The sequence below is a fragment of the Tauraco erythrolophus genome, chromosome 11, assembly GCF_009769465.1.
Source record: "Tauraco erythrolophus isolate bTauEry1 chromosome 11, bTauEry1.pri, whole genome shotgun sequence".
NCBI classification, from domain to species: domain Eukaryota; kingdom Metazoa; phylum Chordata; class Aves; order Musophagiformes; family Musophagidae; genus Tauraco; species Tauraco erythrolophus.
This window is the reverse complement of record NC_141475.1, coordinates 16186124-16202969: the sequence shown is the minus strand read 5'-3', so window position 1 is coordinate 16202969 and position 16846 is coordinate 16186124. Positions and strand designations below refer to the sequence as shown.

General features: G+C 55.5%; 1 protein-coding gene across 1 annotated transcript in view; it reads left to right on the top strand.

The window, feature by feature from the left end:
• LOC104371950 (IgGFc-binding protein-like) overlaps positions 1-16846 on the top strand; it is an 80212-nt gene that overhangs the window by 23411 nt on the left and 39955 nt on the right. Inside the window, exons 39-55 of the mRNA XM_086618619.1 lie at positions 77-276; positions 378-758; positions 2011-2297; positions 2967-3238; positions 3496-3579; positions 3770-3919; positions 4534-4790; positions 4894-4978; positions 6582-6674; positions 12397-12489; positions 12852-13093; positions 13189-13472; positions 13582-13859; positions 14153-14751; positions 15130-15694; positions 15846-16045; positions 16147-16527. Coding sequence (XP_086474745.1) covers positions 77-276; positions 378-758; positions 2011-2297; positions 2967-3238; positions 3496-3579; positions 3770-3919; positions 4534-4790; positions 4894-4978; positions 6582-6674; positions 12397-12489; positions 12852-13093; positions 13189-13472; positions 13582-13859; positions 14153-14751; positions 15130-15694; positions 15846-16045; positions 16147-16527 — 4451 coding nt within the window. The remainder of the gene's footprint in view (positions 1-76; positions 277-377; positions 759-2010; positions 2298-2966; positions 3239-3495; positions 3580-3769; positions 3920-4533; positions 4791-4893; positions 4979-6581; positions 6675-12396; positions 12490-12851; positions 13094-13188; positions 13473-13581; positions 13860-14152; positions 14752-15129; positions 15695-15845; positions 16046-16146; positions 16528-16846) is intronic.

Genomic DNA, 16846 nt, shown 5'->3' with positions numbered 1-16846 from the left:
CTTTGGTCTTCCCCTTCCCAGAAGGTCGTCCTTCCTTGAAGGCTCGCCTCTCCTAATCGCCCCCTTCCCATTGCAGCCGTGCTGTGCCCCACCAACAGCTACTATGACCCTTGCATGAGCGGCTGCCCTGCCACCTGTCTTGACCGACAAGCCCCACAGAACTGCTCCGAGCCCTGCATGGAGGGCTGTGCATGTACCTCTGGCTTCCTCCTCAGCGGAGACACCTGTGTGCCCGAGGCCCACTGTGGCTGCCTCTTTGAGGGCAACTACTACAGCGTGAGTGAAAACCCCGCCCTGGCTTGCACCCCTCCCAGGGCATTCCCTTGCCTCTCCCTTCCTGCCTCGTACGCTGACGCTCGGTGTCTCTCTGCCTGCAGGAAGGCGAGTACTCTGTGAGTGAGAACTGCACTCGCCGGTGCCGCTGTGAAGGCAACGGCCAGATGGTTTGTTCTGCCTTGTCCTGTGGTGAGGACGAGGTCTGCAAGATCCAGAACGGCCAGAGGGGCTGTTACGCAGCCAGCACTGCTCTCTGCCACATCTACGGCGACCCGCATTACAGCACCTTCGATGGGAAGCTTCACCACTTCCAGGGCTCCTGCAACTACACAGTGGTGACGGGCTGCGACAACGCCTCCCTTGGGTTCAGTGTCACCACCCGCAACGAACATCGTGGCAGCCAGAGCTGGACAGCTCTGAACTCCGTGGCACTGTCCGTGGAAGGCCTCCACATTGCACTGCGCAAGAACAAGGCAGTCTACGTAAGCCCCTCATTTTTACACCCGGGAGCAACAGATGCCCTGGGCACCATTAACTACTGCTCAGTCCCCGGCAAGAGCTCGGTATTTCTCTGAGCCTGTTGGCGTGCTCACCGAAGAGCACGGCGAGGCTCTGAGCAGGCCAGGTCAGGCTGATGGCGCGGCAGCAGGTTTTCGGCTTGTTCTCCCGAGCTTTCGGTGTGCCGTATGCAGGGTATCAGCTGTTCTCGTAGCCTGGGCAGGGTTTCTCGTGCAATCCGAGAATTGTGTGGTGCCGTCGACACGCTGGAAGGGAGGGATGCCATCCAGAGGGACCTCGACAGGCTGGAGAGGTGGGCCCGTACCAACCTCATGAAGTTTAACCAGGCCAAATGCAAGGTCCTACATCTGGGTCGTGGCAATCCCAGGCATAAATACAGACTGGGTGGTGAATGGATCGACAGCAGCCCTGAGGAGAAGGACTTGGGAGTACTGGTGGACGAGAAGCTCAATATGAGCCGGCAATGTGCTCTTGCGGCCCAGAAGGCCAACCGCGTCCTGGGCTGCATCAAGAGGAGCGTGGCCAGCAGGTCGAGGGAGGTGATTCTCCCCCTCTACTCTGCCCTCGTGAGACCTCACTTGGAGTACTGCGTCCAGTTCTGGAGTCCCCAACATAAGAAGGACATGGACCAGTTGGAGAGGGTCCAGAGGAGGGCCACGAAGATGATAAGAGGGCTGGAGCACCTTTCCTATGAGGACAGGCTGAAAGAGTTGGGGCTGTTCAGCCTGGAGAAGAGGAGGCTCCGGGGTGACCTTATAGCGGTCTTCCAGTACCTCAAGGGGGCCTACAGGAAAGATGGGGAGAGGCTGTTCAGGAGGGCCAGTTATGATAGGACAAGGGGTAACGGTTTTAAAATAGAGGGAGGTAGGTTCAGGTTGGATATTAGGAAAAAATTTTTTACCATGAGAGTGGTAGAACACTGGAACAGGTTGCCCAGAGAGGTGGTGGATGCTCCATCCCTGGAGACGTTCAAGGCCAGGTTGGACAAGGCCCTGAGCAACCTGATCTAGTTGGAGATATCCCTGTTCCTTGCAGGGGGGTTGGACTAGATGACCTTTGAAGGTCCCTTCCAGCCCTAACCATTCTATGATTCTATGATTCTATGATCCGTGCTTCTGACTCGCTGGGCCCTGGCACCATCGCAGTGAAGAACAGTGACCTCTCAGTGGAGGGCATCTCTTTACGCTTCTGTCTCCCTCTCTGCCCCTTATTCAGATCAACGGTGCTCTGGCCTCCCTGCCTGCTTCTCCTGCCCCCGGTGTGAACGTTTCCCTGAGCGGCTCCTACGTGCGGGTTTCTACCAAGCTGGGCCTGCAGCTGCAGTTCAATGGGGACCATGAGCTCCTGGTGAGGGTGTCTGAGAAGCACAAGGGCAAGCTGTGTGGGCTGTGTGGGACGTACACGGGGAGCCAGCAGGACGACTTCACGCGGCCCGACGGGGTTGTCGTGCCCGACTTCAATGACTTTGGAGCCAGCTGGCTGGTGCCGGATGATGAGTGGCCGTGAGTCCTTGTTCCGTTGCGTAGATGACGGACAAAAGGGAGCGCGGGATTGGGGAGCTGTGCGGGGCACAAGAAGGGAGGGTTGGTAATGGCAGGCATGGGGCAAGGCAGAGGAGGCAGGCATTTGTGGGAACACGTGTGAGAGCACGTAGAGGCTCTGCAGCAGCAGACGTATGGTCCGTGCGTCTCACCTCTCTGCTCCACGCACCAGTGGGATGCGCTGTCTGCAACTGGGTGCCAGACGTGTGGCCGTGCCCCTTTGCCGTCAAGGCTGGCTTGCTTGGGGCAGTGTCAGGGTGCACGGTGCTCTCTCCCCATAGACGCTCTGCTCTGGAGTCCTTGGTGACCTCTGTGCAGGGCCCTGCCATCCCATTCCACACGCTGCATCTCACTGTTCCTGACCCCGGAGAGAGTGGGCCGGGGCCTCGGCACGATGCTTTTCCTGAGCCGTTGCGATCGCAACTGCCTCGGCCATTTGTTTCTGTCCTTCTGACACCACGGAGGGGAATGGCGACTGTGGGCCATGATGCCCACCATTTGCAGGTGCCTTGTCTCAGCGAGGGATCTGGACTCCAGAGGCTGAGCTTTTGGCTGGGAAGGAGGTCAGGGAACGGTGTGGCTGGGGTCCACAGGCTGCTGTGAGCTCAGGACTCTCTGTCTGCTTTGTAGGTGTGACCCAACGCTCAGCCCGCCTGCGTCCTGCTCCCCCGAGGAGGAGGAGGCCGCTAACGAGCAGTGTGCAACCCTCACGCAACTTGGTGGCCCGTTCCAGCCATGCCATGCAGTGCTGCCACCCCAGACGTACTTTGAGAGCTGTGTCTATGACCAGTGTGCCACGGGTGGCAGCACGGAGCAGCTCTGCAATGACCTGGGGGCCTATGCCGCAGCCTGTGCTGAGGCAGGCGTCACCCTGGGAGACTGGAGCGCTGGCACGGGCTGTGGTAAGTGTTTGGTTGGTCTCCTTTGTGGCCTAAATTCAAGGAACGGTGGAGGTTTCTCTTGTGTTGCCTAACCACTCTGGTGGGCCAGCCCTTGGGTGAAGAGACTCTTTGTGTCAGGGATGCCGTGGAATTCCTGTCCTGCACTGCTTTTTTCATGGTGGGGGGACGTTTGGGAAGGGTGCAACAACCCCATTTGGGAATAAGTCCCCATTATGATACACATCTTCTCCTCCTCTGTTTCGCTCTACGTCCAGCAGCTCCTACCACCTCAGCCCCCTTGCCAGACACCTCAACGCGACCTCCACATACAACAACATCGCCGGCACCTGGGACAAGCACAGGTACTGTTGTCTCCCATCCATGTTTTTTACTGGCTCTGCTAGGCACTCAGCTCGTGCACTTTCACTTGGCTGGCCATCCTCTCCTGGCCGTGAGCATGCCAGGGATGTAGGTGTGCCCTGTGGGACACGGGGAAAAGGTGGCCCCACCCTCACTCTAGAAACTCTGCTTCCCTTTCTGCACCATATCCAGCTCCCTCAATGGACTGCGATTTCACCTGCACGTTCGACCACGACTTCTGTGAGTGGGTCCAGGCGGATTACAGCAGCATTGACTGGATAAGGCACAAGGGTCCAACGCCCACGCAAAATACCGGCCCCTCCTCTGACCACACGACAGGAGGTAAGAACAGCAAGCAGTACAGAGCGGTCCTTCAGGCAGAGAAGTGTCCCTGGGAAGATGACAGCAAACCTCTTGTCACAGCAAATACAGGCCACGTGTTTCCTGGCCTTGATCCAGAGCCGTTTGTGACAGTCTCCCCCAGAGCCAGAGCCTTTCTTTAGGAAGCTTTCCAGCCGTGGGAATCAGTCTGTGGTACCCTCAGGGCAGGCGAGGACCTGCCACACGAGGGGGAAAGAAAGGCAAAGCCTGATGACCCAGCTTTCTCAAGGGAACAGGAAGGGGTCTGTTCTTTTTGGAGACGTTGGCTTCTCCAGAAGCCAATGATGAGTGGGCCCCAAAGCTGCAGAGCCATGCGAGGATTGTGGCGATGCTTTGGAGGTGGTGCCATTGCCCAGTCTGAGCCACACAGCTGCCGTGGCCCAGAGAGCACGGTTCATAGGTGGACTCAGGGCTGGAGAGGGTTGTAGCTAGCGAAGGACCTGTGTTTGCTCTCTCCTCCTTTTGCCTGCCTTGAACTGCAGCAGCGGGTACTGCCCGGACTGTGCTTGGGTTGTCCCTGGGTGCTTTGTCTAGACTTGATGGTGCGCGACAGTGTGGCTCACGCTTTGTTTCAGACGGCTACTACATCTACCTGCAAGGGAGCAATGCTCTCCCCGGCTTTGTGGCTCACCTGGTCAGTCCAGAGTGCAGTTTGGAAGGACCGCACTGCTTCCGCTTCTGGTATCACATGTACGGAGCGGCTGAAACAATGGCCCTGCGGGTGTACGTGGCTAAGGGCGAAGACCTAGTGCTGGTCTGGAGCAGTGTTGGGAACCACGGGGACAGGTGGAACTTGGGAGAGATCACACTGCACAGCACAGAAGACATGCAGGTAAGGGCACAGGCTCTCACTGCCGTCTGAGATGAACCGTGCTTTCTAACAGCACTTCACACGTGTGGCTGGAGCTAATGCTGGGAACCGTCCCTTCCTTTAGATCGTCCTGGAGGGAGAATGGGGTGAAGACATCCGGAGCGACGTAGCATTGGATGATCTGTCCATTGAAAAAGGATCCTGTGCAGGTACAAGGCTCGGCTTGGGGAAGGGCAGCTTGAGAGATGCCACCGAGTGAGGTGGCAATCTGTGCTACAGGCACGAGCACAGGTTGTCCTTGCAGTAGGACAGTGATGTCCTCCCTGTAGGCCAGTGATGCAGCCTGTGCCCAAGCAGGCTTTCCTCTCGGCGACTGGAGCGCTGGCACTGCCTGCAGTCACTATTTAGTTTGTGTATTACAAGGCCCACAGGCACGATATTGAGCATAGCTACTGAAGTGCCTAATCTGCTTTTGTCAACCAGCTATGCTGCTGGCAGACCCCTTGAGTGCCAGGGCTCTTTCTGAGATGACACTCTGCGATCCCTGCCCTGGGCCTTTCTGGTCATGGTGTTGGGGTGTTTGGGAAGGGTGAAGAAGCTGCCTGGGACAAAACTCCCATGTAGGCACAGATCTCCTCTAACTGCCTCTTGTGCTAGGTCCATCAACCACAGAATCAGTGACCACATTGCCAGATGCCACTACGGAGCCTTTGCATACGTCAAGACCCACACCAAGCTCAGGTACCCTCATGCTCCCTCCCCATCTTGTACTGCTTGTGAGAAGCGTTCAGTTAAATTCCTTTGAGGCTCATGGCCAAGGGATAGAGTTGCTGTAGTGAAGGAGCTGCGTCTCTCCATTGATCACCCAGCAATGCTGTTCAGGGAGGGGGTGATGTTTGGGAAGGGTGCAACATCCCCGTTTGGGAATAAGTCCCCATTATGAAACCCTCCTCCTCTCTTTCGCTGTACGTCCAGCAGCTCCTACAACCTCAGCCTCCTTGACAGACACCTCAACGCGACCTCCACATACATCACCAGCACCTGGGACAAGCACAGGTACTGTTGTCTCCCATCCATGATTTTACTGTCTGCGCTAGGCACTCAGCTCGTGCACTTCCACTTGGTTGGCCATCCTCTCCTGGCTGTGAGCATGCCAAGGATGTAGCTGCCTGGGACAAAATTCCCTTTTTGGTGCAGATCTCCTCTAAGTCTCTCTTGTCCTAGGTCCACCAACCACAGAGCGTGGGACCACTTTGACAAACACGGCAACACAGCCTTCACATTCACCAAGACCCACACCGAGCTCAGGTACTGCCACATCCTATACTCATCTTCTAGTGCTTGTGTAAGTGTTCAGTTAGTTTTCTTTGAGGCTTCTGCCCGAGGGATAGAGTTGCTGTAGTGAAGGAGCTGCGGTGGCAATCTGTGCTACAGGCACGAGCACAGGTTGTCCTTGCAGTAGGACAGTGATGTCCTCCCTGTAGGCCAGTGATGCAGCCTGTGCCCAAGCAGGCTTTCCTCTCGGCGACTGGAGCGCTGGCACTGCCTGCAGTCACTATTTAGTTTGTGTATTACAAGGCCCACAGGCAAGATATTGAGCATAGCTACTGAAGTGCCTAATCTGCTTTTGTCACCCAGCTATGCTGCTGGCAGACCCCTTGAGTGCCAGGGCTCTTTCTGAGATGACACTCTGCGATCCCTGCCCTGGGCCTTTCTGGTCACGGTGTTGGGGTGTTTGGGAAGGGTGAAGAAGCTGCCTGGGACAAAACTCCTATGTTGTTGCAGATCTCCTCTAACTGCCTCTTGTGCTAGGTCCATCAACGCCAGAACCTACAATCCACTCGCCAGACACTACAACACAGGCTCTGCACACACCATCACCACCAGGACCCTCACCAAGTACAGGTACTGCCACATCCCTTCCCCATCTTGTACTGCTTGTGTAAGTGTTCAGTTAGTTTTCTTTGAGGCTCATGGCCAAGGGATAGAGTTGCTCTAGTGAAGGAGCCGCGTCTCTCCATTGATCACCCAGCAATGCTGTTGAGAGAGTAATTGAGTGCAGAAATCTAAGCTGAGGAGTCCCTGTGCAATCCCTGTCCTGGGCCTCTCTCGTCACAATGCTCGAGTGTTTCGGAAGTGTGAATCAGCTGCCTGTGACAAAACTTTCATGTTGGTGCCGATCTCCTCTAACCCTCTCTTATGTCAGGTCCACCAGCCACAGAACCAGAGACCACCTTGCCAAGCACCACAACACAACCTTCACATACACCGAGACCCTCACCAAGTACAGGTACTGCCACATCCCATCCCCATCTAATGCTGCTTGTGTAAGTGTTCAGTTAGTTTTTTTCGAAGCTCATGGCCAAGGGATAGAGATGCTGTAGTGAAGGAGCTGCGTGTCTCCTTTGCTCACCCAGCAATGCTGTTCAGGGACCACTTGAGTGCAGAAATCTCAGCTGAGGAGTCCCTGTACAATCCCTAACCTGGTCCTCTCTGGTCACAATGTTGGGGTGTTTGGGAAGTGTGGATCAGCTGCCTGGGACTAAATTTCCGTGTTAGTGCAGACCTTATCTAACTCTCTCTTGTGTTAGGTCCACCAGCCACAGATCCAGGGACCACCTTGCTAACCACCACAACACGACCTTCGCATACACCAACACCCACACCGAGCTCAGGTACTCTCATGCTCCCTCCCAATCTTCCACTGCTCGTTGGAAGTGCTCAGCTAGCTAACTATCTGCCTGGGACAAAACTCCCATGTTGGTGCAGATCTCCTCTAACTCTCTCTTGTGCTAGGTCCACCAGCCACAGAACTTGGGACCACTTTGCCAAACACTGCAACGCAACCTTCGTATACACCAAGACCCACACCGAGCTCAGGTACTCTCATGCTCCTTCCCCATCTTCTACTGCTTGTAGCACCTGGTCATTTCACTTCCTCCAAGGCCCTCGACCAAAGGATGGAGTCAATGTAGTGAAGGGGCTGTGCCTCTCTTTCTACCTCACAACACTGTTGATGGGAAAAGACCTAAGTGCTGGAGATTTTGCTGAGGAGTCACTGTGCAATCCCTGCCGCGGGCCTCTGTGGTAACAGTGTTGGGTGTTTGGGAAGTGTGAACCAGCTGCCTGGGATAAAATTCCCTTTTTGGTGCCGATCTCCTCTAACTCTCTCTTGTGCTAGGTCCACCAACCACAGGATATGGGACCACCTTGCCAAGCACCACAACACAGCCTTCACATACGCCAACACCCACACCGAGCTCAGGTACTGCAACATCCCATCCCCATCTAATACTGCTTGTGTAGGTCTTCAGTTAGTTTTTTTCGAAGCTCATAGCCAAGAGATAGAGTTGCTGTAGTGAAGGAGCCACGTGTCTCCTTCTCTCCCAACAATGCTGTTCGGGGAGTATTTGAGGGTAGAAATTTCAGCTCAGGAGTCCTTGTGCAATTCCTGAGCCTCTCTGGTCACAATGTTGGGGTGTTTCGGAACTGTGGACCAGCTACCTGGGACAAAACTCCTATGTTGGCACGGATCTCGTCTAACTCTCTCTTGTGTTAGGTCCACCAACCACAGAACTTGGGACCACCTTGCCAAACACCACAACCCAGCCATTGTATACACCTGGAACCACACTGAGCTCAGGTACTCTCATGCTCCATCCCCATCTTCTACCACTTGTTGTAAGTGTTCAGTTAGTTTTCTTTGAAACTCATGGCTGAGGGATAGAGATGCTGTAGTGAAGGAGCTGCGTCTCTCCATTGATCACCCAGCAATGCTGTTCAGGGAGGGGGTGATGTTTGGGAAGGGTGCAACATCCCCGTTTGGGAATAAGTCCCCATTATGAAACCCTCCTCCTCTCTTTCGCTGTACGTCCAGCAGCTCCTACAACCTCAGCCTCCTTGACAGACACCTCAACGCGACCTCCACATACATCACCAGCACCTGGGACAAGCACAGGTACTGTTGTCTCCCATCCATGATTTTACTGTCTGCGCTAGGCACTCAGCTCGTGCACTTCCACTTGGTTGGCCATCCTCTCCTGGCTGTGAGCATGCCAAGGATGTAGCTGCCTGGGACAAAATTCCCTTTTTGGTGCAGATCTCCTCTAAGTCTCTCTTGTCCTAGGTCCACCAACCACAGAGCGTGGGACCACTTTGACAAACACGGCAACACAGCCTTCACATTCACCAAGACCCACACCGAGCTCAGGTACTGCCACATCCTATACTCATCTTCTAGTGCTTGTGTAAGTGTTCAGTTAGTTTTCTTTGAGGCTTCTGCCCGAGGGATAGAGTTGCTGTAGTGAAGGAGCTGCGGTGGCAATCTGTGCTACAGGCACGAGCACAGGTTGTCCTTGCAGTAGGACAGTGATGTCCTCCCTGTAGGCCAGTGATGCAGCCTGTGCCCAAGCAGGCTTTCCTCTCGGCGACTGGAGCGCTGGCACTGCCTGCAGTCACTATTTAGTTTGTGTATTACAAGGCCCACAGGCAAGATATTGAGCATAGCTACTGAAGTGCCTAATCTGCTTTTGTCACCCAGCTATGCTGCTGGCAGACCCCTTGAGTGCCAGGGCTCTTTCTGAGATGACACTCTGCGATCCCTGCCCTGGGCCTTTCTGGTCACGGTGTTGGGGTGTTTGGGAAGGGTGAAGAAGCTGCCTGGGACAAAACTCCTATGTTGTTGCAGATCTCCTCTAACTGCCTCTTGTGCTAGGTCCATCAACGCCAGAACCTACAATCCACTCGCCAGACACTACAACACAGGCTCTGCACACACCATCACCACCAGGACCCTCACCAAGTACAGGTACTGCCACATCCCTTCCCCATCTTGTACTGCTTGTGTAAGTGTTCAGTTAGTTTTCTTTGAGGCTCATGGCCAAGGGATAGAGTTGCTCTAGTGAAGGAGCCGCGTCTCTCCATTGATCACCCAGCAATGCTGTTGAGAGAGTAATTGAGTGCAGAAATCTAAGCTGAGGAGTCCCTGTGCAATCCCTGTCCTGGGCCTCTCTCGTCACAATGCTCGAGTGTTTCGGAAGTGTGAATCAGCTGCCTGTGACAAAACTTTCATGTTGGTGCCGATCTCCTCTAACCCTCTCTTATGTCAGGTCCACCAGCCACAGAACCAGAGACCACCTTGCCAAGCACCACAACACAACCTTCACATACACCGAGACCCTCACCAAGTACAGGTACTGCCACATCCCATCCCCATCTAATGCTGCTTGTGTAAGTGTTCAGTTAGTTTTTTTCGAAGCTCATGGCCAAGGGATAGAGATGCTGTAGTGAAGGAGCTGCGTGTCTCCTTTGCTCACCCAGCAATGCTGTTCAGGGACCACTTGAGTGCAGAAATCTCAGCTGAGGAGTCCCTGTACAATCCCTAACCTGGTCCTCTCTGGTCACAATGTTGGGGTGTTTGGGAAGTGTGGATCAGCTGCCTGGGACTAAATTTCCGTGTTAGTGCAGACCTTATCTAACTCTCTCTTGTGTTAGGTCCACCAGCCACAGATCCAGGGACCACCTTGCTAACCACCACAACACGACCTTCGCATACACCAACACCCACACCGAGCTCAGGTACTCTCATGCTCCCTCCCAATCTTCCACTGCTCGTTGGAAGTGCTCAGCTAGCTAACTATCTGCCTGGGACAAAACTCCCATGTTGGTGCAGATCTCCTCTAACTCTCTCTTGTGCTAGGTCCACCAGCCACAGAACTTGGGACCACTTTGCCAAACACTGCAACGCAACCTTCGTATACACCAAGACCCACACCGAGCTCAGGTACTCTCATGCTCCTTCCCCATCTTCTACTGCTTGTAGCACCTGGTCATTTCACTTCCTCCAAGGCCCTCGACCAAAGGATGGAGTCAATGTAGTGAAGGGGCTGTGCCTCTCTTTCTACCTCACAACACTGTTGATGGGAAAAGACCTAAGTGCTGGAGATTTTGCTGAGGAGTCACTGTGCAATCCCTGCCGCGGGCCTCTGTGGTAACAGTGTTGGGTGTTTGGGAAGTGTGAACCAGCTGCCTGGGATAAAATTCCCTTTTTGGTGCCGATCTCCTCTAACTCTCTCTTGTGCTAGGTCCACCAACCACAGGATATGGGACCACCTTGCCAAGCACCACAACACAGCCTTCACATACGCCAACACCCACACCGAGCTCAGGTACTGCAACATCCCATCCCCATCTAATACTGCTTGTGTAGGTCTTCAGTTAGTTTTTTTCGAAGCTCATAGCCAAGAGATAGAGTTGCTGTAGTGAAGGAGCCACGTGTCTCCTTCTCTCCCAACAATGCTGTTCGGGGAGTATTTGAGGGTAGAAATTTCAGCTCAGGAGTCCTTGTGCAATTCCTGAGCCTCTCTGGTCACAATGTTGGGGTGTTTCGGAACTGTGGACCAGCTACCTGGGACAAAACTCCTATGTTGGCACGGATCTCGTCTAACTCTCTCTTGTGTTAGGTCCACCAACCACAGAACTTGGGACCACCTTGCCAAACACCACAACCCAGCCATTGTATACACCTGGAACCACACTGAGCTCAGGTACTCTCATGCTCCATCCCCATCTTCTACCACTTGTTGTAAGTGTTCAGTTAGTTTTCTTTGAAACTCATGGCTGAGGGATAGAGATGCTGTAGTGAAGGAGCTGCCTCTCTGCATTGATCACCCAGCAATGCTGTTCAGGGAGCACTTGAGTGCAGAAATCTCAAAGCAGGAGTCCCTGTGCAATCTCTGCCTGGGCCTCTCTGGTCACGGTTTGGGTGTTTGGAAGGGTGACTCAGATACGTGGGAGAAAACTCCCATGTTGGTGCAGATCTTCTCTAACTCGTTCTTGTGCTAGATCCATCAACATCAGAACCAGGGACCACCTTGCCAAACACCACAACGCAGCCTTCGCATACGCTAAGACCCACACCAAGCTCAGGTACTGCCACATCCCATCTCCTTCTTGTACTGCTTGTGGGAAGTGTTCTATTAGTTTTGTTTGAGGCTCATGGCCAAGGGATAGAGTTGCTCTAGTGAAGGAGCCGCGTCTCTCCATTGATCACCCAGCCATGCTGTTCAGAGAGTAATTGAGTACAGAAATCTAAGCTGAGGAGTCCCTGTGCAATCCCTGCCCTGGGCCTCTCTGGTCATAATGCTGGGGTGTTTCGGAAGTGTGGACCAACTGCCTGGGACAAAACTCCTATTTTGGCGCGGACGTACTCTAACTCCCTCTTGTGCTAGGTCCATCAACACCAGAACCCACAATCCACTCGCCAGACACTACAACACAGGCTCTGCACACACCATCGCCACCAAGGCCCTCACCAAGCACAGGTACTGCCACATCCTATCCCCATCTTGTACTGCTTGTGTAAGTGTTCAATTAGTTTTCTTTGAGGCTCATGGCCAAGCGATAGAGTTGCTGTAGTGAAGGAGCTGCGTGTCTCCTTCTATCTCCCAACAATGCTGTTCAGAGAGCAGTTGAGTGCAGAAATCTCAGCTGTGGAGTCACTATGCGATTCTTGCCCTGGGTGTCTGTGGTCACGCTGTTGGCGTGTCTGAGAAGGGTGGACCAGGTATCTCAAACTAATCTCCATCTTGATACTGACCTTTTCTAACTCTGCTCTGTCTCTCTGTAGCTCCACTTCCTTCAACACCCTCAACCCCTTTGTCGGACACCACGACACAGCCGCCACACACTCCACCAACAACCACTCCTGGGGCGACCTCAGGTACTGCTATAATTGGTAGCATTTTCAGTCATCTTCAAAACCCATAGTAGATACATGGTGCATTAGCATTGCAGGGCTGTTATTTGCTTTGTGTCACTATCATGCCATATTGAGACAAACATTGAGCGCTCTTCCCTTCCTGAGGGTTTGAGTGGGGCAATTCAGCTTCTAGCATGTAGGTGTTCTAGGAGGTTTGAACTGGATGCCTGGAAAAAATTATCCTGTCATCTCCACTAACTCTCTCTCTTCATAAATGCGGTAGACCAGCCACGGGGCTGATGTTCTTTGTGCAGGGTGGGCTGGGGAGCAGAGGCATCAGGAGGTGCTTAACTGAACGTTTCCTCTGGTCTTTCCACTGCCAGGGACCTGCGTGGTGGAAGGAGACCCTCACTACCACACGTTCGACAATCAGCTACACCACTTCATGGGCACCTGCACCTACACCCTCTCCAAGCTGTGCGAGAGCAACAGCTCGCTGCCCTACTTCAACGTGGAAGCGGCCAATGAGCACAGGGGAGGAAACACTCGCGTGTCCTATGTCCGATACGTGGATGTCGATGTGGCTGGCCAGCGGATAAGGCTGGGGAAGGGCGGAGTGGTGACGGTAAGCACCAGAGGGAGAGGTGGAGGGGCTGTGCGAGAGGAGAGAGCTGCGCCAAATGGGTTGCTCCAACCCTGTCTTGGTTTGTGTCCTTCCAGGTCAATGGAGTGGCAGAGGTCCTGCCCTGCTCCCCATCCGCAGGCGTGCAGGTCTCGTCCAGTGGGTTCTACACAGTGGTCACAACAGACTTTGGCTTGAGAGTGAAGTTTGATGGGAACCATCGCGTGGAGGTGACGCTTCCGAGCAGCTTTGGGCAGAAGGTTTGTGGCATGTGTGGGAACTACAACGGGATGGCAGCAGACGACTTCCTGAACCCGGAAGGGGTGCTGGAGCCAGACTCCACCAGCCTGGGCAACAGCTGGCAGGTGACCAACGACAGCAGGTGCGTGTGGCCCTCCAGCAGGACTGGGGACGCGTCAGGCAAGGGGAGGGGGAGGCACCAGGAGAAGCCCACGGATGACCCAGCGGCCTTTCTCCCTGTCTTTCCACAGCTGCTCAGCCGGACCACTGCCCACCCCAGCCTGCAATGAGACCGACAAGCAAGTCATTGCCAGCAGCCGCTTCTGTGGGCTCCTCACTGACACCAGCGGCCCGTTCCAGATGTGCCACGCTCTGCTGAGCCCCAGCGGTTACTTCGACACCTGCTTTTATGACCTGTGTGAGCTGGGGCTGGACCAGGAGGCCCTGTGCAAGAGCTTGCAGTCCTACGCGGATGCCTGCCAGTCGCTTGGTGTCAAGATCCCTGTGTGGAGGAACGCAACCTTCTGCCGTAAGTCCACACACAGTGCCGCGGATCGTTACCCTCGGGAAAACGCAGAACAGGAATGGAAGAGCGGGGTGGGGAATGAGAAATATTTTTGCTACGTGCCGTGGGGATCTACAGGTAGTCGTCAGTCTTAGAGGCACCATTTCCTCTTTCATTTGGTCGGCTATGATGTAGAATACCCATGGAGCCAAGCAGACCGCAGAGACAATAGAGACTTTTAAATTTTCAAAGGGGAAAGGACAGCACATAGAAGTGTCGCATTTTCCAAGTAATGGCCATGTCTTCTGTCTCGGCAGCCATCGCCTGTCCGGCCAACAGCCACTACGAGCCCTGTGCTGCAGCCTGCCCTGCCACCTGTGTTGACCCGATGGCTCCTGCTACCTGCAGCCTGCCGTGCGTGGAGGGATGCGTGTGCGACAGCGGTTACCTGCTCTACAACGACCAATGCGTGCCCAGCCAGCAGTGCGGGTGCTGGCACAACGGGCAGCACTACCCCGTGGGCTCGGAGTTCTGGACGGACAACACCTGCTCCTCAAAGTGCCGGTGTCCCGCGCGGGGAAGCAAAGTCCAGTGCTCCGATGCCTCATGCCCTGCGGGCCAGTACTGCGGGGTGCAGGACGGGAAACCCGAGTGCCTCAAAGAATCCTACGGCATCTGCCACGTCCACGGTGACCCTCACTACAACACCTTTGACAAGGTGACGCACAACTTCATGGGCAACTGCACCTACACCCTGGCCAAAGTGTGCTCCAACACCACCTCCCTGCCCTACTTCAACGTTGAGGCCAAGAACGAGCATCGTGGCAGCACCAGAGTGTCCTATGTGCGCGAAGTCCTGGTTGAGGTGTACGGGGAGCGCGTTGTCATTGTCAAGAAGGAGCGGAGCCAAGTGCTGGTAGGCAGTGGGGCTGGCCCAAGCGTGGCGTGGCTGTGAGGCAAGGCGGGCGTTTTCTTGGATGTCTGGCACGTGCCGGACATCCCTGTTGTCCCAGGCCCGGGTGGGTTCCCCTGAAGCCACTGGGTTGCTTTGCTTTTCCTTTCCGGAGGGGTTGGAGGAGGGAGAGGCAAACGTGGAACGTGGCCCGTGCTGAACAGGGTCGCCTGCAGAGTGCCGAACAGAGACGTGGCTCTGCAAGGCACAGGGGCGTCTGGGTGCCAGGGCACCGTGGGCAGCGTTTTGCCGTGCCCGGCCTGGCAGCTGCTTTGCCTGGGGCAGGAGACCCCTGGGAGAGCAGGGACAAGGCCAGGGTCCATTGCGGTGTGTCTGCCCTAGGTGAACAGTTTGCGCCAGACCTTGCCGGTGAGCGCAGCGGGAGGTGCCATCACGGTGAGCAGGAGCGGCCGCTACATCGTCCTGGAGACAGACTTCAAGCTCAGAGTGTCCTACGACACTGACCACTCGGTGGAGGTGAAGGTGCCCACCGCCTACTTCAACCTGACCTGTGGCATGTGCGGGAACTTCAACAACCGGAGAGAGGACGATTACATGATGCCCAACGGGCAGCAAGCCGCAGACTCCAATGCGCTGGGGGAGAGCTGGCAGGTCCCAGACAGCGACGCCTCTTGCGGCGTGCCCGTCCCCTCCCCACCCTGCAGTGCAGAAGAGGAGAAGCTCTACCGATCGGACCAGTTCTGTGGCACGCTGACTGCCAGGCCCGGCTCTTTTGAGAAGTGCCACGCCGTGATCAACCCCCAGAGCTACTTTGAGACCTGTTTCTATGACCTTTGTGCCCTGAATGGTGGCCAGGAGGTCCTGTGCGCTGCTCTGGAGGCCTACGCTGACGCATGCCAGGCAGCCGGCGTGACTCTTCTTCCCTGGAGGAATGCCACCTTCTGCCGTGAGTACCTGCCTCGCAGTTGCCAGAAGGGAAGAGTGTTGCTCCCCATGCCCAGAGCCTCTGGCCAGAGCAAGTCTTTGGTCTTCCCCTTCCCAGAAGGTCGTCCTTCCTTGAAGGCTCGCCTCTCCTAATCGCCCCCTTCCCATTGCAGCCGTGCTGTGCCCCACCAACAGCTACTATGACCCTTGCATGAGCGGCTGCCCTGCCACCTGTCTTGACCGACAAGCCCCACAGAACTGCTCCGAGCCCTGCATGGAGGGCTGTGCATGTACCTCTGGCTTCCTCCTCAGCGGAGACACCTGTGTGCCCGAGGCCCACTGTGGCTGCCTCTTTGAGGGCAACTACTACAGCGTGAGTGAAAACCCCGCCCTGGCTTGCACCCCTCCCAGGGCATTCCCTTGCCTCTCCCTTCCTGCCTCGTACGCTGACGCTCGGTGTCTCTCTGCCTGCAGGAAGGCGAGTACTCTGTGAGTGAGAACTGCACTCGCCGGTGCCGCTGTGAAGGCAACGGCCAGATGGTTTGTTCTGCCTTGTCCTGTGGTGAGGACGAGGTCTGCAAGATCCAGAACGGCCAGAGGGGCTGTTACGCAGCCAGCACTGCTCTCTGCCACATCTACGGCGACCCGCATTACAGCACCTTCGATGGGAAGCTTCACCACTTCCAGGGCTCCTGCAACTACACAGTGGTGACGGGCTGCGACAACGCCTCCCTTGGGTTCAGTGTCACCACCCGCAACGAACATCGTGGCAGCCAGAGCTGGACAGCTCTGAACTCCGTGGCACTGTCCGTGGAAGGCCTCCACATTGCACTGCGCAAGAACAAGGCAGTCTACGTAAGCCCCTCATTTTTACACCCGGGAGCAACAGATGCCCTGGGCACCATTAACTACTGCTCAGTCCCCGGCAAGAGCTCGGTATTTCTCTGAGCCTGTTGGCGTGCTCACCGAAGAGCACGGCGAGGCTCTGAGCAGGCCAGGTCAGGCTGATGGCGCGGCAGCAGGTTTTCGGCTTGTTCTCCCGAGCTTTCGGTGTGCCGTATGCAGGGTAGCAGCTGTTCTCGTAGCCTGGGCAGGGTTTCTCGTGCAATCCGAGAATTGTGTGGTGCCGTCGACACGCTGGAAGGGAGGGATGCCATCCAGAGGGACCTCGACA